The 26,479-nt window shown below is 37.9% G+C and overlaps 1 protein-coding gene across 1 annotated transcript; it reads left to right on the top strand.

The window, feature by feature from the left end:
- The first annotated feature begins 36 nt into the window (after positions 1–36).
- On the top strand, positions 37–26,082 carry olfml2a (olfactomedin-like 2A). Its single transcript, XM_079638688.1, has 9 exons — positions 37–394; positions 15,399–15,662; positions 16,593–16,700; positions 16,784–16,963; positions 17,738–18,005; positions 19,368–19,616; positions 21,296–21,481; positions 22,087–22,870; positions 25,224–26,082. The coding sequence occupies exons 1-8, from the start codon at positions 326–328 to the stop codon at positions 22,689–22,691; spliced, it is 1,929 nt and encodes a 642-aa protein (XP_079494814.1). The 5' UTR covers positions 37–325; the 3' UTR covers positions 22,692–22,870; positions 25,224–26,082.
- The last annotated feature ends 397 nt before the right edge of the window (positions 26,083–26,479 follow it).

Genomic DNA, 26,479 nt, shown 5'->3' with positions numbered 1-26,479 from the left:
CTCCTTGCATTGGCACAGACAGCGTGTGTCCGAGATGTGGATGATGATGGTGGTGGTGGTGGTGGGTGTGTGCGCGCGTTCATCACTGATCTGCGCGGAGCAAAGCTCGAGCTCGAGCTGCTGCTTACACTGAAGTTGCGCGTCACAACATACACAACTCTGCATGGCACCGACCTGTAATCATGGAGCCGTAAACCTGTGTTCTAGTGGATCTATAGGCTCATAATTCCAGGCTGAGGATACAGGTGCTTTCAGAGACGCCAAATCATATCATCAGGTGGAAGGTGTGCATTATAAAAAAGGGACTTGGGTTAGTTAATGAAAAATGTGGATCTACGCAAGTATTTTAACATATATGCTTCTTTTGGCCAGAGATGCAAGAGCTATGAACAAGGTAAGACGCGTTTCATTTCGTTTTATTTTGAACAACAATTACATTTTACGCACAGGTTACGCACAGCTTGTTAAACACGGTTTTGCAATAAACATGATTATTAATGCATGGTCTCGTTTCGATTTCTTGACAAGTGCATTTATCATCTGATTACTAGATTCGTTTGTCTTTAATATTGGCATGCCATTCGTTCGTTGCGCATGGTGTTTTTGGCAGAGTTGAAGATGGACATCAAACCTCCAGCCAAATTATGAAGAGCAGACAGCATTTTTCTTGATTTTGCAATAGTGCTGGATCATGGGAGTGCCTGTGTTTGTAGCATTCGTGAGATTTTGAAATGGAAGTTCATCTGGGGGTTGTGAAATGACGTGACCTGTAATCAGCGTTAATGAAACGTGAAATTCCACGAGGTCAAATGTATAATGTTAATCTGATTTAATAAAGGATTCAGAAGGAACATGAAATCTGTATTAAGTTATTATACACTACGTTCAAAAGTTTGAGGTCAGTAAGTTTTATATAGCCCTATATAATAATATTTCACAATATTGGTGTTTTTAATGAATTTTTGATCAATAAATGCAGCCTTTGTGAGCATATGAGAAAAACGATTAAAAAAGCTTAACAACCCTGAGCCTGTATTATATTATATTATATTATATTATATTATATTATGGCCCGGTTTCACAGACAGGGTTTAGATTAAGCCAGACTTAGGCCTTAGATCAATTAGGACATTTAAGTAGCTTTTATAAACATGCCGTAGAAAAATACATTACTGGTGTGCATCTTGAGGCAAAAAGAATGGATCTGACATATTTTAAGATCTGTTAGTGGAAGTTGCTTTCAGATAAAACAGCTCAAACCTGCATTTTAGTCTGGGACTAGCTTAAGCGTTGTCTGTGAAACCAGGGGTAAATTATAGAATTATAGTCCCAGACTAAAATGCATGTTTGATCTGTTTTAAGTGAAAGCAACGTACACTGACATATCTTAAAATATATTTTTCTCTAAGGCACATTTATAAAACATGGCTTCTTAAAAGACAGAATTGAACTGAGGCTAAATCCTGGCTTAATCTAAGCTCTGTCTGTGAAACCGGGCCTATGTGTTAAATGATCGTTCTGGTGACAAAGATACACTAGTTAGTTCCAGACTCCAGTCCTTGAATTTGATTGGCCAAGCGGCTTTCCAGGAATGCTGATGTTTAGTTCAACAGCACTGGGATTTGCATCACTCGACTGGTCCGTGTTCACGGCGTTCCAGATCAGACTATGTAAGTGGTGCAACTGGACAGAAAAGCCCATATGGGAGAAGGGAGTTTTTCACGGTCAGTTTCACAGACGGATCATTCAGAATAACTCAAACAACACTTAACAAATCAGCTTTCTCACACAATCTCCCCTCCCAAAGCGGCATACAGGCAACATATTTTGGCACATATGCCTTGGCCTAAATTACTCCTGGCACTGCCAGAACATTCCAGGCTTTAATCCTTGAGATGGCATGGTAATATCATTTAATTGGCATTTTAGACCCCTGACCTTACTCTAAATCCAGTCCAGGCTTTTTAAGGCTAAAACTGTGAGAACTGACCACAATGCAGCTTCCTTTGGTAGTTTTAATGCACAGTGCACCTGCAAAACACCATACTGAGTTGTAAAGTATAGCTGAACTCCCTGCCAAAGCTCCCTAATGTATTTTTTTTGCTCTGTTTGTCCCTGTTTTAGACTCAGATGAGTCAGTGTATCAAACCTCAGCTGTGTTAACAGTGCAACTGAGGCTGCGATTACAACCAGAGACAGATGTCCCTCAATAACGTTTTTGGACAGACAGCACAGCCGTCATTTCCTCAGAAAACCACGACATTTGTTTTAAAACTGACCCTGATAGGGTGTGTTAGTGTGTTTTGGGCTTGGTGCCTTGTATGGTAATTGGAGTCGAGTTCTGCTGGGGTTAAAAACAATATATGTCTGCTTACACAGCTGTAGCACTTAAGAACAGCCCTGTCGGTCCCACAGAAACATGCCCTACCCTCTTATGACTGTGTGTGTGTGTGTGTGTGTGTGTGTGTGTGTGTGTGTGTGTGTGTGTGTGTGTGTGTGTGTGTGTGTGTGTGTGTGTGTGTGTGTGTGTGTGTGTGTGTGTGTGTGTGTGTGTGTGTGTGTGTGTGTGTGTGTGTGTGTGTGTGTGTGAGAGAGGTCTTGACTCATTGTAAATGATAGTCACCAACTCAGTAACTCTAACTAATTGTGTTATGTTGCGAAATTTTTTGAAACGTCTTTGTTGTTGGTTAAATGTGTGAAAAGGTGAGGAGGTTAAAACAGCATTGGCAGCAGGACTGTGATAACAAAAACCTGTTATTAGGGATAATTAGCTGAAAATTTAGTAAAAACAGCAAATCTACGTGTTAAAAAAAGCTCAAACTGACGAGCCAAGAGAACGTGTTTGTTCTTTTAGGCATTTATCTGTCGTCTTGTATAGAGGGTTGACGAAGTTTTGTAGCACTTTCAAGAACATGTTTGACGGAATAACTTGTTTGGTGGGAAAAAAAAATCAAGCAAATAGTGTAATTTGATTCTGAGTGTCTAATTGTAATTTTTCACAAGATGTATAATAAGCCTTTGATGTCCCCAGAGTGTGTATGTAAAGGTTTAGCTCAAAATACCCCACAGATATTTTTATCATGTTAAAATTGTCAGTTTTTGAGGGTGAGCAAAAAAGCACAGTTTTTGTGTCTGTTCCTTTAAATGCAAATGAGCGGCTGCTCTCAGCACAGGGGGCGGAGCTTCGATTACCTCAGATTGTGTCCTGAAAATTTCAAAAACTTTTAGCGTTTTATGTTCAAACCGGAGTCGGACAATGATGGAGAGACTCAAGAAGATGTGACAACATGTAGAAGCAACAGGACATTTCTGAATGGTTAGTTGGTAAATTTATGTAACTTATGTGTAGTTATCTTCTAGTCATTGATTAGAATATTCATCATGATAATCTATAAATCGGTGATGTCATTAGGAATGAATATAATCCCTACCAGTCGTTTGTAGTCCTTAAAAAGCAATTTCTTTAAAAGCAAATACCTCCCTTTGCTTTGAACTTTGAGCATTGTATCTTTGCAGATGTTGTTTATGCACTATAGAAAAGTTAAATCATAATCAACCACCCCTTTAAACTAAAACTAGGCTATTAAAATCAATTTGCAGTAATTGAAATAAACCTGAAATGAAATATAATGAAAAGCTAAAAAAAATTAGATAAGTTGAAGTCCTAAAATTAATAAAACTGAAATAAAAAAAATCTTTAAAAAATAATAATAACAATCAAAATGACAAAAGCATCTTTAGAAAAATTGTTAATTAAAGGCAAAATTAAAACACAAGTTGTTAAATATGAAAGCTATTTAAAATGTTAATAAATGTTATAATCGTAATTAATACTAAAATAATACTGGAGAATACACATCTCAATTATGATTTAAAAAAGCAATAAATAAATAAATATATATATATATATATATTAAAATACATTTTTATGTATTTAAATAAATTATTAATACAGACAAAAAAAGCATCATGCCATTGATAATAAAAACATTTGATGAGTAGATTTGTCATGGCAGTGATTTCAAATAAAAATTATATTTAAATACATGCTATTTAACATTAAACATAACATAGCCTACTATCATTAGCACAACATGCCCAAAATTAATACTGATCTTGGAAATAATGCACCGAGAGACAAAGATGGAGGGATGAAGAATTATAGGGTTGATGCTAAAACAGAACAGAGGCAGAGAAAGACTATCGGTTGTAGTTTCTTGGGACATTACCTCACACAATGCCAATCAAAGACTCAAGCAGTTCCTGTTTATGAAACTGTCGTAACACTTCTACCACAAGATTTAAACTAGGAGTAACCGGGAACATCTGTGTCCCATTTAATGCGTCACATCTTTTACCGAGCCGTCACGGTAATGATGGCCATCATAGCTGAAGGGCTGTCATATTTTTATCCAGACCAGACACTGAGCCTCAACATGCTGCAACAATGCCAATATTCTTTTATATAGACCTTTACATAAGAGTTGATCTTAGACCTCGGTGTGTTTAGTGAATGAACAGGAAATACATTGGTTGTGTGGTGAGCACGATCTGGACCTTTGGTGGCCCTTCTATTGGCAGCTACTGACCATCCAGCACTATTATAACTCATGGTCTGCCACAGCAGATGATGTTTGGTTAATGTTTATTTGCCAGCATGAACCTGGGCTATTTGCAGCATATTTGCGTAAAACATTTGGGTTTCTTGACATTCGGTTTCAAGTGTTTTCTGCACTCTCTGTTAAATCAACAAACGATTGTAGTTTTTTGATGTTTGTTTTGAACAGATTTGGTTTGGAAGTAAAAACTCCATTCATTTACTCCATTGGGAAATTTTGTAACGATATCTTATAAACCTTTAAACACAGACCTACGAGGTTGTTAATCCATGATATTTGCTTCTGTTGAAGCTGTCAGTCCGCATTATTTTAACTTATTTTGTTTTAAATAATTGTGTTTAACAGCAGAATTCATGGTCAAAAACTGCATTACCCATGATGCTCTACAGAAAATTCCACCAATCAGAGAGCTGCCACAACCACAATGCGCTAAAAGAGTTATTAAGCTCTGCCCACTCCCATGAAGCGCCTGCGAATGACGCAATCGAGTCGGTCTCTTTATGCTCTCAAAATACTTAAATATATATATAAATGCATATTTTGCAATATTTCTCCATCGTTTTTAATTCAGTTATGTTATACGCAATGCTTCATGGGATTGTAGTTCTTTCCTAAAGCCGTTGAGTACACAGTCTTGTACCTTTGTTTTTTTGTCAGGTTTTTCCAAGTACTTTTTTCCTTCACATCAAAGTTTGTAGTGTTGTGATTCACCTCAGCTGATTTTATTGGTTCATGGTTTATAATACTTTAATAAAGACTTTATAACCCTATGGGAGTAATGAATGGAAAAAACCCTTCCGGAACCAGCGCCGCTGAAAAAGTGGCCGGGCACTGTTGCACTCTATACAGATAGTTCTCTAAATTCTGATTGGATAAGCCGTGTTCAAAGCCAATGCACATTCTATTTTAATGTGGCAAGTTGCCTGGAAACCATAAACAACATACACACTACATAAACGGCATTAGGATAATCAACCATGGGTGTGTCTCAATTGGCTCCAGGCAGTCAGAAGTTCGCTGAAACATTGCTCTGTTCAAATTTCCTCAATGCATTTTAAAAACTAGTGATCCATGCTCAGATGCATGATAAACAAAAGTCATACAAATCAAATAGGAAGTGTTATAGCATTGTTGATACTAAATAACAGTGATGTTTTAATGCACAAATTACGTAATCGTTTTGAAAACTGAGTCATCAGTGCCCCAATGATTAGTGTATACAACTTTTCTGGTGCCTGAATTCATGTTCATACCATACAGGGTAAACATCACTCATCTGATCTCAAGAGGCGTTTTTAGCTTTTGACCATTGAGACTACGGTCTTCAGTGTCCTTGTTAGCGCGCCTGCCTTCCACGCCGGTTTGAGTCCAGCTCTGTGCGTGGCAAGTAGGACTGGAGGGGTTACACTAGGTGCAAACACATCATATATTACTTGGCAAAAGAGTTGGTTAAGCTGGTTACACTTAATTGAACCATTGGTGGTTTTTATTTAATTGGCCCTGTCCCAAATGGCGCACTTCATGTGCACTTGCGGTCTTGTGGACTTACAATGGACGCCGCATGAGTGTATCCGTTAATCCGATTTCTTTAAAAGCAAATATCTCCCTTTGCTTTGAACTTTGAGCGTTGTAAATTTGCAGATGTTGTTTATGCTCAAACAGCAACATTAATCACTAACTAAAGTTAGAAAAGTTAAATCATAATGAACCACCCCTTTAAATTATGAAATTAAAGATGTACTGGAGTACTACTCAAAAACACTTAAGTTCAACTAATTGCATTTAATATAAATGTAAACTATAATACATTTTTATTTAATTGCAATTAACATGCAATTAAGTGTTGGAAAAACATCACATTCCATTCGCACAAGTATGTCCTTCTATTGCCATTTTTAAAAGCATGCTAAAGTCTACTTCTTTTCACAAGGGGACACAAACATGCAAAACCTTAAAAGAATGAAACAAATCGTTCAAATACTGATATCATTATCATCAGTTTGATGAAGCTTGTGTCATAATCAGATCGCATTGAATGAAATCCCCGTATCTGAGATGCAGAGTCTGATTCTGCTAAGCGTGAAGCATCTGTTTGACTTCCTCGGCCAGAACGTCTCGCATCTCTTGGCTGTGCTGAGAGCACGAAGAGCTTGAGGTTCAGAGAGAGCTGTGTGACACAAACACACTCATCTGGAATGTAGCTGTGTGTCCCCAAAATCAACAAGTGCTCACTAAGCTAGTTTGGGGCTAATTGACACGTCTGTCCTAATGACGTGTGTGTGTGTGTCTGTGTGTGTCCTGTTGGAATGGAGCGATGGAGAGGTCTGTGTCTTCACATCTAGATTCATTATTTTGTCAAGTGTCTTCGAGGCTAATAACCGCAGTTGATTCAATTAATACAAAACTTCTGCAATGATATGTTTTGCTAGGATATGTTACGACATTGATTTATTATTTGTTCTCATCTATAATAGGGGTTGTCAATTTTTTGTGACCCCGGGAACGCCACCCAGACTCTCAACTAACACGGGATTAGATTGTCTTGGTATTGACTCTTTGGCCATGTCCTTGATTCATCAGGTCATCGCATTGACAGAAAGATGTCAAGATACGCCATATAAAAGAAAGATTTAAATTTCATGACAGAAGCAACCAATTCATCCAACGATGATAGAATAGTCTAGATAGAATAGATAGTTATTTTTAGATCAATCTTTTAAACCAAATTATCTACAATATTCTCGAGAATATAACCTTTTTTTAGACACAGATAAATGATATTATTATAAAATGTGTTCATATATATATATATATATATATATTACACACACACACACACACACACACACACACACACACACACACACACACACACACACTTGAAACTGTTCAAAAGTTTAGGTTTAAAGAAAAGAAATTAAGAATGTGACAGTAAAGATGATTAATGTTTAAAAAAAATGCTATTCTTTTGAACTTTCTATTACATTCTATAAAGGAATCATGAAAAAAATCATGGTTTACACAAAAATATTAAGCAGCATAACTGTTTTCAACATTGATAATAATAATAATAATAAAAATGTTTATTGAGCAGCATATTAGAATAATTTCTGAAGACACTGAAGGATGATGATTTTTTTGTTTTGTTTTTTGTTTAGCAGAATAATGAAGGCACACTTGATATGAACCGTGACCCTGGTGCACATCAAAGAAATGTATCTTTGAAATATCAGAATGCTCTAGTCAGTTCCACGTGTTTTTTTAAGTGTGGGATCATCTTGAATTCTAGCCATAAACTTGCTTTATTGTTGTTTCAAAGCACTAGATTAAAGGGAGAAGACGAGCCGGCCATTGACCACACCTCATTGAAACAGAGATCAGACTCATAACCTGAACTACTTCACCAGGCATGGGGTTATTAGGTTAAGAGGCTTTCTCAGGAAAGCGGCCAATGTTGACAACTGCTCCTGCCAAGTATTTTTGGAAAAACAACTATCTTATCTCAGGACAGCACAGCAGCCCATTCCCTGTTTGGTCAGACTGAGGTACACTGGTACAGTTAGACCAAATGTCAGTGTAGCAGGTTTAGATAACAAATGTGTTTGTTTGCATGACCTGGAACTGTTGGAATGCTGTTTGTTTAATTGATTAGACCGAAATCTGTGTGGTAAAGACCCTGTTTTAATGTGCACTTACTGGACAGTTAATATAGTGGTCCATTTATATGGAAGTAAAATAATGACAAATATCTTTTTTTTTTTAAAGTACGCAATTTTTCTTTTGAAATACAGCTTAAATATGTAACCATGCTGAATTTAGCAAAAAAAAAAAAGTCACTGTTTGGATTTAAATATGCAAATGCTTAAGAGTCTGTGATTAGATTATTAGTGCAGTAATTATTATGTTAGCATGTTATATGTTTCCACAATGCAAGAGTCAAGCACTCTGTGAAGTCTCCTCCAGCACATCCCAAAGACTTTCAATGAATTTAAGCCTGGACTCTATGGAAGCTTGTTTCCTCCACAGAATAAAAAATAAAAAAGGTAGTTGCGACTTTTTATCTCACAATTCTGACTTTTTTTTCTCACAATTGTGAGTTTACATCTTGCAATTCTGACCTTTTATTTCAGAATTGTGTGATATAAAGTCTCAATTGCGTGTTATAAAGTCAGAATTGTGTGTTATAAAGTCAGAATTGTGCGATATAAACTCGCAATTCTGATGAAAAAAACTACATTTTCCTTAGAATTGGACTTCATAAAGAAACTCACAATTCTGAGAAAAGATGTGAAAATTGCGTGTTTTTGTGTGAGAATTGCGAGATATAAACTTCCCATTGCGAAAAAAAAAGTCAGAAGTCAGTTTATTTCTCGCAATTGTGAGTTTATAATACGCGATTGTGAGTTTATATCTCGCAATTCTGACTTTATAACATGCAATTGCAATTTATATAATGCAATTCTGACTTTATATCTCGCAATTCTAAGAAATAACGTCAGAATTGCGAGATGTAAACTCGCAATTGTGAGATAAAAAGTCGCAATTATCTTTTAAAATGTTTTATTTTGTGGCGGAAATAAGTTTCCATAGGATTCAGAGGTCCCAATTCATGTGTTAAAATGATTCTTCATGCTCCCTCCCAACCATTCTTTCAAAATTTGAGCCTGATGAATCTTGACATTGTCATCCGGAAATATGGCCATGCTGTGTCGTCCTACATGGTCGTTTAAGAAATGAAAAGCTACACACTCCATCAATTATAGGGGTAGAAGAACTTTTGTCAAACATATAACATGCTAGAAACATAATAATCACTGCAGTAATGATCCAATCATAAACTCTTAAGCATTTGCCTATTTAAATCCGATTTTTTTTTTTTGGCCGGGCAGTGTATAATACACATGTGTATGTATTAGAGCGTGTTTGGGAAGCTATAGAGCCTACAAAGAACTGAGTATGCCTTGATGCCTGATGCACACACCAAAATGACCATAACACACTCTTTCATTCCAGTTAACAAGGGCTCTTATTGTCAAAGCCCACTAGGCCTTATAGAGTGTGTGTGTGTGTGTGTGTGTGTGTGTGTGTGTGTGTGTGTGTGTGTGTGTGTGTGTGTGTGTGTGTGTGTGTGTGTGTGTGTGTGTGTGTGTGTGTGTGTGTGTGTGTGTGTGTGTGTGTGTGTGTGTGTGTGTGTGTGTGTGTGTGTGTGTGTGAATGTTTGCAAGTGTTGCTGGACTTTTCACCTAATTAACTCGTTTAGCAATTCTGGTACTTTCGACAGAGGATAAAATGTGTTTTTGAGAAGTTGGGCAAATTACTGTCAGATTAAATATTTTTAATGCCCCCTATCAGTCTGAGCTTACACAAAAGAACAGCAAAGCTTTATTAAATCCTTCCACTTCAAGCTGACAGCTCTCAGTTCTGCGTGGCACCCCGTGTGCATTATTGTGTGGTTGTCATGGAACTACATGATTAAAGTCTCCACAAGGACTTGGACTTTAAGCCTTGTTAATAAGAGTTTCGATCTGTCAGTCCAGGTAATTAACTGGCAACTGCAAATACATTTTAAGTCTATAGTATTCGGATTCCCTGCCCATAATATGAATAATTGACTTTCAATTGTAATAACTATTTAATCATCTGGCATCTGGTTCTGATGTAAATGATTATTTAAAGATATAAATTAAATTTTTTATTGAACATTGGCAATATATGCCGAACGGCCATACACAATCTACTTACCAGGGGGGTAATCCATCCGCCGGAAACCGGAGCTTCCCCGGGGGCCGCCATTGGCTATCAAGCCATCACCTGCTGTTAGCATTCCATTGACTCCACATCATTTTGGCGTCACTTTGACAGCGAATAACTTTACATCTGAGGCGTTTAAAGACTCCATTTGTCCATTATTTATTTTTAAAGAATATTATGAAGAATATTATGTATCTTACGTTATGATAAGACGTAAGAGCAGTTTTTGTAAAAATAGGCTAACGATTGCGCCATAACCACTCGACTCTCTGTCGCACAGTCGAGAAATGACCGTATAGACCGGCGGATAAGCTCGCAAGTAATCGGGGGGACGTGGAGGCATAAAGTCTGATAAAGTCAAGGGAGAAGCCCATAGAGAGTGATAATTGATCCTGCTGCTAGCTCATCGACAGCTAATACACACGCTCTCCGTCTCTGCGAGATTCGGAAGGGAATGATTCAGATTTCTCTCGGCACAGCTACTAGAAGACTTACAACTGTGAGACAGGTTGCTCACGTCACATCTACGTCGTCATGCTCAGTTTGAGCCTGCGCAGTTCGCTCAGCCATCAGGAAGTGAGTGCTTCTAATTGACTTCCCTTTTCTCCGTTGAAACCTATGGTCGCTGTGTCCAGTTTATATACTGTCTATGCTACTTACGCCTGAAGCACAATTTACGCAACTTATGACTTCAGAAGTAGCGTAGTGCGTCATGTTGTAGTGTAAATGTCAGCAGTATGTCGCATTACTCACATAAGTTTTAGACTAAAGATGAATCCGTATGTTTGGTTGGCCAGAAGCGAGTTATTTTACTTTATAAAGTTTTAAATATTAATATTTTTTCTTACACAAACTCATGGCTTTGCTTCAGAAGGCCTTTATTTATTAAAAGGAGCCGTGTGGAGTTATTTTATCATGGATGGATGCACTTTTTTGAGCTTCAATCTGGTTGCAATCCACTGCCATTATAAAGCACGAACGCATCAGGGTGTTTATTAATATAACTCCGATTGTATTCGTCTGAAAGAAGAAAGTCATATAGGCTACACCTAGGATGGCTTGAGGGTAAATCATGGGCTAATTTTCACTTTAAAGTGAACTACTCCTTTAAGGCTTGTCAGTAAATGGCCACTGTTATGATTGGCTAATGTCTTTTCATAGGAGACAGTTTCAACACCCACTCGCTATTGCACTATAAATTGTTATAGTGTTTTGAAAAAAAAATAAAACCCTTATTTACAGCAAAGCATTACACAATCGTTTCCTTGTGGTTCACTCCTATAGGCGATCCATGACACCATTAAAAATAAACCATCCACTTGTTCATGACGCTTGTATCCTTCTGAAGTCTGTATGAAATGAGCAAATGAGCTGTTTAAACAGGCGCGCGTCAAAATTAATGTTCCTTTGCACTTCCTTTGCACCATTTACTCTTCCAATTGTCGTGCGCATGCCGTGGAGTGTCAGAATCTGAACACGCATCTGTATACATTATCCGATGTAGACAGCGTCAGTGATTATTAAAGCAATACGTCCCTTGAAGCCGTGTTTTACAGTGGATTTAGAACAGCTTAAAACCCCCTTAGCTGTTCTAAATCCAAAGAGGTTGCTAAACAACACACGCAGCAACAAAGATTCACAAACGGCAGTTGCGCAGTAATACTAATGTAATGCGGTCACAGGTGTATGTTTGTTGAGTAATTTTTAATTACAACGGCTTCGAACGCGGCTCAACCAATCAGAATCAAGAAATGGAACTATCCGTTTTATAAAATGGGTTCTATTCGCTTTTTGGCGCAACGTGACGTTCACATCCAGTGTATGTCTTGCTCTGGAGGAAGTTATATGCAAATGTTTTTGCCTGTGTGATGTCATAAGTCACACTATATCTAAACGAACCATTTCTGGAGCTTGATTAAATAAATGCTTTGTTTATAATGAGGAGCTTTGAGCTATAAAACTTGCAGTATATATTTTAATGGTTTAAAGACCTCTTATATGTCAAAAGATCAAGACTAATTTGATTTCTTATGTCATGATCCCTTTAATAAACTTTTGATTTTAATTGTAAAATAAAGGCAGCTTGGGGTAAAAGTCCCCAAAGAACCTACAGTAGTAGTATTTAATATATACAACAACAAAAAACATGTCAGCAAATGGTGTACCAGTTTTTATTTATTTACTCACTTTTCAAAACCTCTAGTTATTATTCTTTCTTTCAGTGTTTCTTATGCCATTTTTTCTTCAAGCTTTTGTCTCAAAAATGTATGTTATAATTTCAGGGATGCTCATAAGCTTAAACGATGAAATGTTTAAATTACCTACAAAAAATGTAGACATTGCACATGATGACCTCATGGATCAGGACAATGTTACAGCACATAACAACAAACAGGTGTTTTGGTCTGTGGTGTCTTTTGTTGCTATTTATTGTTTTGAGAGAGAAAAAACCCCAAGAGTTCCTTTTACCCCGCTGAGCCTTTAGACCCATTATACCCGACGACTACGTGGCAGTAGCGAGATCAGACAAATGGATGTCTCAAAGACAGAGCGGATCTTATAATGAAGAATTTCTGAAAGGCTGAAATCTTTCACTTTCTGTAAGCAGTTCCACATGTGCTATGGCTGGGCATTTATAGAGACCTCTAAATCTCAGTACAGATAGACGACAGGCCCGGCTCTTTGGGCAAACAGTCAGAAAGCAAAAGGGCCAAGATGGAGGCGGAGCCCGATGTCAATCAAATACAGTAGGTTATAGTGTTTTAACTTTTATGTAGGGTCATACTGTCTTTACATATTAATGCCAACCAGAAAGGAACGTTTCTGATCCACTGATCTACTAAAGCAGTCATTGAGACTATAGTGATCTTAGAGAGATAGTTCTTAAAAAGATAATTCTGTCATCATTTACTCACCCTTATGTCATTCCAAACCAATTTTGGACCCCATTGACTTCCACTGTATGCACATACACCGTTGAAACATTCTTCACAAAATCACCTTTTGTGTTCCAAAGAAGAAAGAAAGCCATCCAGGTTTGGAACAACTGGGAACTTGGAACTTAAAGAGAAAGGTCATAATTCTGTCATAATTTTCTCACCCTTATGTTGTTCCAATCCAGTTTTGGACACCATTGACTTCCACCGTATGCACATAAACAGTTGAAACGTTCTTCAGAAAATCACTGTTTGTGTTCCACTGAAGAAAGAAAGCCATAGAGGTTTGAAACAACATGAGGGTGAGTAAATAATTCATGTTTGGGTGGACTGTCTCTTTAAGACAAAGCAGAGCTTCTGTCAATCAGTAGAGTAGAGCGTTAGGCCACCTAATTCATATTCATGAGCCAAGGAAATAAAGTTTTGCAACTTTTCAGATCATTCCTATAAGTTCCTACTCAACAGCAGCAGGTTGTTTTGGCAGCCTGAGAAAAAAACCCAGCACATCTGCGCATCATTTACTTCTTCTTCCTTAATCGTATGCCGTCATTGCGCATTTGTCCGTTCTGTGGTTCCTTCCCCTGTGGCTTCACATATTCCTTTCGCTTTTACTGCTACTGTTCACGAAGCTGGATTTATTAGTGCTGTCGGCGTCAGGCAGGTATAACAAAGGCAAAGAGCTCCTCGTCTTTTTGAAGTGCATGTGCCAGACGTCTCCGAGAGCACAGCACCATATATGGACAACCTCCATATTCAACAACACCTGGCTTTCATGATGCTTCATATCATTCCAATTATTGCTTTATGGCACTAATACATACTCTGTAAATGATATTCACATGTATCTCACTGGATGTCATGCAAGGCTGTTATTGAGAAATGAGAGAAGTTCTGTCAAACTGTGAGGTGCTGCAGGATGTGGTTTAAAAACAAGTTGTTTATGGGAGAAGGTGCAAATCCACTCAGGTCCCATCACTGTGCTGAATTTATGGGAATCTCAAGCCCCAGGCTGTCTTCAAAGCCAGTGCCATGGTAAAAGCTAGTACTAACTGACAACAGATGTGTGCGTGAGAGAGAAAAGAGTCGTTTTCTGTATCTTCTTCAAAGTTAGTAGTCTTGATTCTTAAAATGTAGATCGGTTATTGTGTTTTGTGTAGCTTGGAACTCCGGATAAGACTTTAAACGTGTGTAAAATGGCACAGATCCATCAAGTAAAAGTGTGTGTTTATGAAGGTCTGGTAGGGAGTTGAAATCGTGGGCAAGTGTTATAGGGCCTGGTAAAGTTTCACTGCAGTGGGTTCCTCACAGGCCAGAGTGTAACGGCTGATCACTTCCAGAGCATCAGGGTTCAAGCCGACAGGCAAAGTCTGTTACAGTGAATTAAAGTGCAGAAAGACTTGAATCTGATGATTGAAGAGCGACGTGAAAGGGTTAAGCTTCTTGTTTTGTTCGCAATTGCATCACGTGTCATTCCGCTAACTCTTGAACGATTTATGTTGATCTTCATGTTTAGGCTGGATATGATAAGAATGATTCCATATTTTATACACATAATTCCAAAAAAATCATATAAATGTTTACGCATATTATATGAATATGACAGTCGTTCACAAACAAGATAATGTGACAGTTAAAATGTTTATAATGTTACAAAAGATTTATAATTATTATTATAATTATTTCAAATAAATGTTTGTCTTTTGAACTTTCTTTTTGAACAAGAATCCTTTATTTTTTTTTATTAAGCAGCACAACTTGAATTGATAATAATAAGAAATGTTTAGCAGCAAATCATCATATAGAATGATTTCTGAAGGATCATGGGACAACTGGAGTAATGATGCTGAAAATTAAGATTTGCCATCACAGAAATAAATTAAATGTGAAAATATATTGAACTGGAAAACAGTTATTTTAAATTGTAATAATATTTCACAATATTAATGTTTTACTGGAGCCTTGGTAACATAAGATAAGGCTAAACAACATAAGGCTAAAAACATTTTAAAAAAATCTTACCAACCCTAAACTTTTGAACAGAAGTGTATAAAAGTTCTATTGTAAATGTGTTATATTTTTTCTTTGACGTCAGATTTTTGGTGAGCCGGAGCCGGTCCGGATGATATCTGAGGGTTCAGACTGCCGCTGTAAGTGTGTGATGCGGCCGCTGAGCATTGAGGCGTGCACGAGGCTCCGAGACGGAAGCTTGCGAGTGGATGATTTTTACACTGTGGAGACGGTGAGCTCAGGCTCTGACTGTAAATGCTCTTGCACGGCTCCTCCATCCTCACTCAACCCTTGTGAGAATGAATGGAGAACAGAAAAACTCAGGAAACAAGCTCCTGAACTACTCAAGGTAAAAACAAAAACGATTTTGATTTGTGACTTGATTTTTCATTCTAATCTAAACAAAAAAAAATTATTTAAAAGAATGTTCCAATTATATGGCATTTTTAGTTAAGTTGCACTATAGCCACCAAACTGAAGTAAATTTTTTAAAAGAACTGAAATGGGGATTTGGATCGTACCACCTCAACAAATCTGTTACATTTATATTCAATCAGTTATGAACCAAAAAGTAATGTTTTAAACACCATTTATTTAGACACATTTTAGTAACAGCATAGCAAAAAATGGCAAAATAAATTTAAATAAAAGAAGCTCATATATTTAGTTTGACTTCCTGAGGTCGGTCATCAACTTGATGTTCAGTGTGATGGTCAGCCCTTCATTTGGTATTTTCAAAAGATGTTCAGGTCTTAATTTTGCATTTTTTAAAGATGTTTAGGCCTTAATTTCATATTTTTAAAAGATGTTCAGGCCTTAATTTGGAATTTTTAGAAGATATTCAGACATTAATCTGCCATTTTTTAAAAGATGTTTAGGCCTTAATTTGGTATTTTTTAAAGCTGTTCAGGCCTTAATTTGACATTTTTTTTCTTTAGATATTTAGGCCTGAATTTGTACCATATTAATCAAGAGGTGCCAAACGCAAAATAACCTCACTACTGGGAGTCAAAATAATTTTATGTTAATGGAAAGCATGGCACAGATGCTGTTGGTTACAACAGAAAATAATATTGGCCCCTGAACAAAAAACACATTGACAGAATTAGTTTGTTTTTCCTAACTGAAAGTCAAAATGATTTTCTGTTGTAATCAGCAGCATGATGCAGATGCTGTCCGCAGTGCTCAAAAGAGCAGTGTCCAAGAGCCAATGCCGATATGGTTTCATATAGAATATTACATTGGCTTAAACATTCTTTATTATCCTGTTTGTGCTTAGCTCCATTCCATGGTGGATCTGCTGGAAGGAACATTGTACAGTATGGATCTAATGAAGGTCCATGCCTACATGAACAAGGTTGTGTCTCAGATGAACACATTAGAAGAGGTAACCATCAGATTGTATGTGAAAGCTTCAAGCTTCAAGGAAATTGCCAGAAGTATGACACTGTTTTGATGATCTCTTCATAGACCATAAAGACAAACCTTACCAGGGAAAATGACTTTGTGAGAGACAGTGTAGTGAATCTGTCTAATCAGCTAAAGCGCTACGAGAACTACTCTGACATCATGGTGAGCATCAAGAAAGAGATCTCCAGCCTGGGACTGCAGCTGTTGCAGAAAGATGCCGCCTCTGACAGTAAAGCACAGGTAACACACGTGGCCCTATCATACAATGCGGCGTCAGGCGCGACGCAAGTGTTTTTTTGCTAGCTTCAGCCCGACGCAGTTATCATTTTCACGTCCTGCGCCACGTTGTTTAAATAGTAAATGCATTTGCGCCCATTTATGCGCCCATAGGCGTGCTGGTCTGAAAACGAGGTGTGTTCAGGCGCATTGTTGGCACATTGCTATTTTGGGGCAACTGAAATAGACTGCACCATTGACCAACTGAAACCTGGTCTAAAGTCAATGGCGCAATATTTTTTTGTTATTTAAAGAGCGCGTTAGTAATATGCAACTGGCGGGTCCAGAATGCGCGTACAGTAATATGCAGTAATACAGTAATATGCACTTTGTCCTGTAGACGCTTTAACCTCGCGCATGAGCAGATCCGTGTCCGAGAAGCGTTCATTTTTTCACTTGCAAATTCCACCATGTCAATAGCGAATCCGCCATGGCGCGAGAGGGCAACTGACTTTTAAAGGGAATGGGAGATGAGACTCTGATTGGTTTATGGTACGTTACGCTTAAAACACACCCATTACTCATTAAGAGAATAGGAACAACCCTTTTAGACCATGCACCAGGTGCACCGACCATTTTTCCCGTCGTTAAACTAGCAAAACTGGATTCGGACACGCCTTAAGTGCACTTGCGCCGTGCGCTTTAGACCACGCGCTTAGATCGTTAAAATATTGCCCACGGCTTCTCCAACACAATAGCACAAGATCAGCCTTGTAATTCAAAACTTTATGATTCCAGGGCACAGAAAGTAAAAAGTCCAAGGAGGTCATAAAACCACCCAACAAGAAACCCCCAGCTGTCAAACCTCCACCCAAACAGCCTAAAGAGAAACCTGTCAAGCCCAAGAAAGAGGCTCCTGCCAAAGCATCAAAACTTGCAAAGCCAGACCCCACCTCCAAAACCAAGACCTTAGTCCACCAGACGGGAGTCATCAGGGGGATCACATACTATAAAGCGTCCAGGACGGAGGACTCTGAATCACATTCAGCAGGGAGAGGAGAGAGAGGTATGGAGACCATGCACATCACATCTGTGTTCAATTAATGTGTTCTGAAAGCCACCTCAGTATAGTTCTACCAGAGCCCAATGCAACTGGCTTAACTGTGGGTGATTAAAATGGGTAAAACACATCGTAGAGACTTGAGGATGGGATTTTTTTCTTCATATTTATGTACTGCTTAGCTGAGTTTTAGGATAGTTCTTTGCACCTGTACCTTTTTGTGACCCACGGCTTTGAGAACGCTACAGTGAACCTGCACATAAAACATTACAAGCAGAAAGTAAAGAGAAACATTTTATTGTTTATATTCCACAAACCTCTTGTAAGACTGGATCTCTGACATATTGTCTATAAAAATTCCTCCAAAATCCCTTTCCACTTATATCTTATTCCTTGTTAAAACACTGTAGTAATTGTGAACACCAGAATAGCCCGTGGTTAGGAAAAGGAGTTTCCTTTTCATCAATCTGGACATGAAATCTACAGTAAATTCGTTTTATTAGTTTTGCTCTTGTTTTAAAGGGTTAGTTCACCCAAAAATGAAAAGTGTGTCATCATTTACTCACCCTCAAGTTGTTCCAAACCTGTATTCATTTCTTTATTATGCTGAACACAAAAGAAGATATTTTGAAGAATATGAGTAACCAAGCAGTTAATAGACCCCATTTGTAATACTATGGAAGTCAATGGCGTCCATCAACTGTTTGGTTACAGACATTCTTCAAAATATCTTGAGGGTGAGTAAATGATGACAGAAGTTTCATTTTTGGGTGAACTATCTCTTTAAAAAATTCATCTCTTGAGAGGCGGCAACAAATTTAAGTTATTTTAGTGAAAGGCTGGTCTGTATTTCTTTATTTCATCAGCAGTATCACCAATAACTTTCCTCTGAGATGAAATCATTTACATTGCTGTATAAAACCAAATAAAAAAAACTGACATGAGGGGAAGTCAAAATAATCAAAAGTTTGTTGTTTGTTAAACGATTACAGTAATGGCCCTGTGTCCTTGAATGACAGATGGCAGTGATGGTGTGTGTATTAATATCTGATGTACTCTCTCCTGTGCTCATGTCCATGTGTTTAATGTTCCAGACGGTCCCACAGTGCAGGAAGAGAAAGCTCAGATTAGGGTCTCTCCACTGACATTGTCTTGCGGAGATCTGTTGTACATGGCATGAGATGAAATGGATTCAGTGTAGGAATGTCGAATCCAAGCATAGCAGGCAGAGACTGGGTTACAATGCAGGAAGTTTCTTCGAGTGCAACATCTCATTAATAATTCTTTTGATGTGAGGAATCTCAAATGCTTGGGGTAAAACTTTAGGCCAAGAGCTGTAATGTTCCTTTCTCTTACGGCTCTTTTCAGAAAACCCAGCCAAAACTCACACTGGCCACCAAACCGAGGACAAAAGGGGCTCCGACCTAGTCTTGGAAGCCTCTGAAATAACGTCGACTGTACCGCCAATAACAACCACCACTACGCTTGTTGCTGTGACAACAACAAGCACCACACTAGCAACCACCAGGGAAGTGCCAATCATGAATTCAACCCTGTCAACACCAGCTCCAGAGAAACCAATGGGCAGTGGAGGAAAGACGCATTTGCACAAAGCAGGTACAATTTATTTCGCCTGACAATACAGACAAAACACACATACATACTCATGATGGTATTGGACTGACCAATACGATTGGCGATTACGTGTTTATTTATGGTGTGATCTGCCGCGGAAACCAGCGAATTTAAGCGCAGGCAATATAAAAAAACATAGACAAGGATGCGAAAAAAAGAGTTTTTAAACATTTATGTTTTGCTTGTATATAGAGCTGTCACGTGTAATACTTGTGAGCTCTGACACATCACTGTCCTTCCACTGAATGCCTTTTGCAAACACGTCGGGAATCTAATATCTTGTGACTTCCTTGAGCGCAGAATTGTGGCGAACGTCGATCTATAGTGACGTAAAAGTCACATGAATTCCGATATGACTGTTCAGACTGAGGTCGCATTGCAAATCGGATTTAGGACCACATATGGAAGTGGCACAAATTTGAATTTAAAAGTTGTGCCGTTCACACTATCATGAGAACAACAGATCTAAATCACATGTGAGCAAAAAACAAAAAATCATGTTTTGGCCACATTTCCCTGCAATCTGAACGTAGCCTTGCAGTAACTTTGCAACTAGACATGTCAAGTTATTCTACTAACCCGAAGTCTTTTACTTAGTTAGTTGACAGGTTTCTTATAGTTAGCAGAATGTCTAAAGTGGACTATCAAAATAGTGTAAACAAAAGTGACACTACAGACATTTATAATGTTACAAAAGATTTATGTTTCAAATAAACACTGTTCTCTTGAACATTCGGTTTATCAAATAATCCTGAAAAAAATCATGTCATGGTTTCCACAAAAACATTTATCGGCACAATTATTTTCAACATTATATACAGTGCTGGTCAGAATTATTTGCTCCCTTGGTAAATATGATCAAAGATGGCTGTAAAAAAAATTATCTGCATTGTTAAACCTTTTGATATTTTATTTTAAAAAATGGCAAAAATCTAACCTTTCATTAAAGCAAAATAATTTAATCACATTATGAAATAGATGTTTTTCTCCAAAACACATTGGGAACAATTATTTGTTAAACTTTTATTAAATACTTTTTGCAACCTCCTTTTTCCAAGATAACAGCTCTGAGTCTTCTCCTATATAATGCCTGATGAGTTTGGAGAACAACTGACAAGAGATCAGAGACCATTCCTCCATACAGAATCTCTCCAGATCCTTCAGGTCAGGGACTGGGATGGCCATTGCAGATGCTTGGTTTTAAGCTCAGTTACCCATTTTTGTTTTGATTTTGATGTTTGTTTTTGGATCACTGTCCTGTTGGAAGATCCAAACGTGGCCCGAGATTTCTAGCACAGGCTGTCAGGGTTTGATTTTGTTACCTGTTGGTATTTGAGATGTCCAGGACCTCTGCCAGAAAATTAGGCCCACAGCATTAAAGATACAGCAGAGTATTTCATTTTACACATTTTACTTTTTATCACTGTATGCACCAAACCCATATTAGTGTTTACTGCCAAAAAGCTCTTTTTTGTTTTGTTTCATCTGTCCATTATACCAAGGGATAATTCTGGCCAGCACTGTATATATATATATATATATATATATATATATATATATATATATATATATATATATATATATATATATAACACTCTAGATTTGCATATTTATGCATGGGATATGTGTAAAATGGAACATTTGTATTATTATTTGAATAGGTAAATCTCTAGACTGTGAGGGCACCCTTGCTTCAGTGGAGATTCCAGAGAAGCATCACAGTTATGGACGGAATGAAGGAGCCTGGATGAAAGACCCAGTGGCCAAAGACAACAAGATCTATGTTACAAACTACTACTACGGCAATAACCTGGTGGAGTTCCGCAACCTGGAGAACTTCAAACAAGGTAAAAACAGTCAAACAAAGAGGGGTAAATTCACTAAACAATTGTGCACCTTTTCCATGGTAGTTTACAGTATTTCTTGTTTGCTAGTCATGTGCAATAAAATAGCACTGTACCATAAGTATTTGAATTGGTGAAATGTCTCTTTTTATGTAAATTAGAATATAGGTTATCCCTGATTCACAAAAGTTTTACGTTTTATTTTATTATGTTTTATTCATACATTTTCTTAAATCATGATTTTTTTTTTATCGCGGCAGCAGTAATTGAATGAAATAATGATTAAATCATGGAGAAGAGCGCTAAAACCAGACATACTGTATAGCAAGACCCTGGTATTTTTGAGAGCCAATTCAGGTGTCAGTATTGCAGTGTTGGGAGTCCTCAAAATCGGGCCTGCTACTTGTGAATCGCACTGTAAAAAATGGCATTCAGCGAAAACTTTAGTATACTGATTTGTATAATGTCTTGAGAATTGGGTGTTAAAACAATGCAGGCAGTAAATTCCCCCATTATGGTTTGAGTTAAATGCAGTTGAGAATGGGTATGAGAATATTCATGATGGCCTTTATTGTGTAACTAATAACAAATTGTATCATAATCAATAGGTCGCTGGAGTAACCTCTACAAGCTTCCCTACAACTGGATAGGAACTGGTCATGTGGTCTACAACGGTGCCTTCTATTATAACAGAGCCTTCACCAAAAACATCATCAAATATGACTTGCGCATGCGCTACGTGGCAGCTTGGACTCAGCTTCACGATGCGGTCTACGAGGACACCACTCCCTGGAAATGGCGAGGCCATTCAGACATCGATTTCGCCGTAGACGAGAGTGGCCTCTGGGTGATCTACCCAGCGCTGGATTACGACTACTCGCAACACGAAGTCATCGTCATCAGCAAGCTGGACCCAAGCGACCTCTCCATGAAGAAGGAGACGACATGGAGGACTGGGCTGAAGCGCAACTCGTACGGAAACTGCTTCATCGTGTGTGGCGTGCTGTACGCCATTGACGTCTACAACCAGAAAGAGGGCGAGATTTTGTACGCCTATGATACGCACACGAACACGGAGGCCGCTCCACGTTTGCCGTTCACAAATGAGTACGCCTTTGTGACTCAAGTGGACTACAATCCCAAAGATAAGGTGCTGTATGCATGGGACAATGGCCACCAGCTGACCTACAATATTCACTTTGTTGGCCAATGAAGTTCTTTGCCCAAAATCTGACGCGGTGGGCGTCTTCGTAATTGGGCCTAGTGAATATAATAGGGAAATACACCATTTAGGAGCACATTGTTTTCTTTATTGGTATAATGATTGAGATGAGGTGTTAAAGTCAATGTTATTTGGGAATATATTTTTTACCCTCAACTAAAGAGTTTAAAGTGTGTATGTCAGGTTAAATTTTTTTTTTAGATATATTAAATAAGGTTTAGATGTCTGAGTGAAAATGTAATTATCATTAAAATTATTACTGTAACTGCCCTACAATAAGCTTTATAGCCATTTCTGTCAAGATCATATTTTTAAAACGCAGCTGAGCTGTGACGTCATACAAGGGAGACGTGCCAACAAAGTTCTATTCAAGTATGGAGAGTTTTGAGTCTGAGGAGATGCAAAATCCCCCTCAAACCTATACGATGGCCCACAGCCATACAATTTTGAGTCTCCCAGGCGGGAGACAGATGAGGAGCCAAACAGAAATGTAAATAATTCATATCGAAGAAACATAAATATCTGGTGTGAAGAAGAACCAGTGGAGAGTTGGTCAGGTGTCTGGTAAGTATAGGCGTAACGGTATGTATTCGTATTGAACCGAAACGGTACGGGTGTCACGGTTCAGTGCATGAATATACACGGAGAATACACAGTAGGCCTATATATATATAAAAAAATTAAACTCGCGTGCAAATTAATTAATGCGGAACTACTGTTAGATACGCGGGTTATTTAGGGGCACCTAATCTGTAGCTCCGCCTTAGCTCTGAAGCTCCGTGGCTATAATGAACAGGCTGCGATCGATGTCAATACAGTGTTGCCAACTTAGCGCTTTTGTCGCTATATTTAGCGAGTATTCAGACCCCTCTAGCGACACATTTTCAAAAAAGCGACTAGCGACAAATCTAACGACTTTTTCTGGTGTTATTGGTGACTTTTGGCGACTCTCTGAAGTGAAAGCAAATATCGTCTTCTCAACAGCGGGTGCTGCCGTGGGTCCCATCCGCGTCCCAAAGCACTCACAGGCGGCCCAGTCCTCGCGCAGCAGCCGCTCCCAGCTGCAGTCAGAGCAGGAGATGTTAACCCCTCCGCCACATGAATCGCGCATGTGCGGGATTCATGTACTAACTTAGCGCCTTTGTTGCTATTTTTAGCGACTTTTCAGACCCCGACTTTTTTGCTTTCTCCCTGCCGTCACTCACTGTAGCTGCGTCTACCCCGTTCATCTGTTGAGCGCACGGCTGCTGACAGACGTGAATGAGCAGTGTTTTTTCACAGACTTATCTCTTATCTGCTTTTCTTCGGGTTTTTATTTAAATAATTTAGTTGGACCATTTTAAGTTCCTTTCTTTCTTGTGCGTATTACTTAATAGACTATCACTAATATCACAGAGCTCTCAATTCAGATAATTTTCCACATATGCCTATAGGCTGATTTTTTTTTTTTTTTTGTCATTCACTAGGCCTATATCATAGTCGTTCTAGCCTATTGTCTGACAAAAAATATAGGCTATAGGAAATGAGAACAGCTTTATTTTTAATTTGGCTATATTATATTATATTACAATATATTAAATACAGTAGGCCTATGTGAGCATTCATTTAGAGAGAAAACACATTAGGCAAGCAGAACGCAAGTACGACGCGATGACGTCATGAATATGCTAATTGACGTATGACGTCATCTAGCGACATTTAGCGACTTTTAGGGAAGGCGTTAGCTACTTTCCTTTGAAAATAGTTGGCAACACTGTGTCAATATTGCAATGCTGGAATATGTTGGTTGGTGTGTGTGTGTGTGTGTGTGTGTGTGTGTGTGTGTGTGTGTGTGTGTGTGTGTGTGTGTGTGTGTGTGAGAGAGAGAGAGGGAGAGGGAGAGGGAGAGGGAGAGAGAGGGGCGCGATCGACGTGCTTCTACTACAGTAGCATACACCGTAGGCACCGCATCAGCTAACGTTACCAGTCTCACTCGGGTTTTAAATCCCATTTTATAACTCATGAGATCTCCAACCGCGTAGTCCTTCTCAGTGAAATGGGCGCTGCAAATGACCGAAGTCTTGAATACCGAAGCAGCACTGAAGTCGGCGCGTTTGGTCCGAACAAAGTTGACCCAGGCACGGAACACAGTGGACTCTGTGACCGGTTTTAATGGTGTTTTTGCACACAGCACAAACGCAGTAATTCACCATCGTGAAAATACGCCTGCGTATACTAACGACCTAACTTAAATAACTAAATAAATGTCCTAATCACTAATTCTCTCGCTCTATCACTCGTGCAATTATCAACACAGCTCAGCGAGCTGGGGAGACGTCTCCCTGTTATGACGTCAAACGATTCGTTTGGAATGAGGAGCAGTTTTAAGTGAGGACTGAAAATAACGATCTTTTTCATCTTATATTGTGCCTTTAGGAATCGAAAAACATACAAAACAATATATCAACTTGTCAAACGTGTATTTCCGCTCACTATTTTGTGTTAATCAAAATAAAAAATGTAACCTGACATACACACTTTAAGGACTTGCATCTCTCATTTTTTTATGTAGTTCATTTTCAGTCCCCAAACCTTTACCACTGTAAATAGGGGCAAATATAAAGTGTAACCTGTTTTACACAGCTTTATCCCATAATGTTTATTCTTACATTCAAGATTTGCGATGTGTGTTGTAATATCATTTAACAGTCAAATATCATTTAACTCTGAGCCAATCAAATTTTGGAGGGGTGGGATGTTAAATGTTATGTAAATTTCATTATTTTAGCTATTCACTTTGTAAAATATTAAATTCTCATTGTAAATATTTTGTGGTACAATATTCCTATTATAAAGCTCAGATTTATCATCCCCAGATATTTAAGATTGTAGTCACTCAACATAAGTGGTTACTTATGATTACTCCTGGATGAGTTACAATGTTTTTGTATGTTGCATTTACAGTATGTGTAAAATTTTACATTTTGTTTAAAATGGTCCCAAATAAACTTTCTAAAATCAGTTGCTGTGTTTCTACTTGATAACACACAATGTAATGTTATGCAATTTGCACTCCACTATGTGGTATACTGTATAATACAGTATGCAACCATACATGACTCAGATACGATAAATCATTGTCACTTGACATACATCTCCCCATCTCCAGATGTCTGACATTTTAAAAATGTTGCAACATATGATTGAAGACATAACCATAGTGGGGAATAACTTTAAGCCACAGTGTATGTAAGATTTAGATTTATGGATATTTATGTTTCTTTTAGCCCTGTGTGAAAAAGCAGTACACTTTAGCAGTAATTATTATGAAGTACACTTTAGCAGTAGCCTACTTATGATGAAAATATACCATTATACTATTAAAAGAATATACTTAAGCACAAACTGAATGTAATGTTTTTTTTGACACTCAATTGCATGTTAATGGCAAATGAATAAAAATGTGTAATAAAAAAAAAAAAAAAAAAAAAAAAATCACAGGTAATCCATTAAAAAAAAAAAAAAAAATATTATTATTGAAAAAAAAGGTATCCAAAAATACTGTTGAGCCAGAATTCCATAGGAAATGAATACGGGTCAGATTTGACCCCCTTTATGCATTCTTGTGGCAGTGATAAAAAATAAAAGATTTTTTAAAAAATCATATGACCAAGAAAAATGAAAATTACATTGATGAGGGTCAGAAACAAGTTTTTGTTTTTGGACAAATTAATGGAATATCAAATCAATAAATATTTTAAATGAAAATTCAAAAATCACAGCATGCTGGGTCAATTTGA

This window comes from Phoxinus phoxinus, assembly GCF_949152265.1.
Source record: "Phoxinus phoxinus genome assembly, chromosome: 15".
Lineage (NCBI taxonomy): Eukaryota > Metazoa > Chordata > Actinopteri > Cypriniformes > Leuciscidae > Phoxinus > Phoxinus phoxinus.
This window is presented reverse-complemented; position numbering and strand designations above follow the sequence as displayed.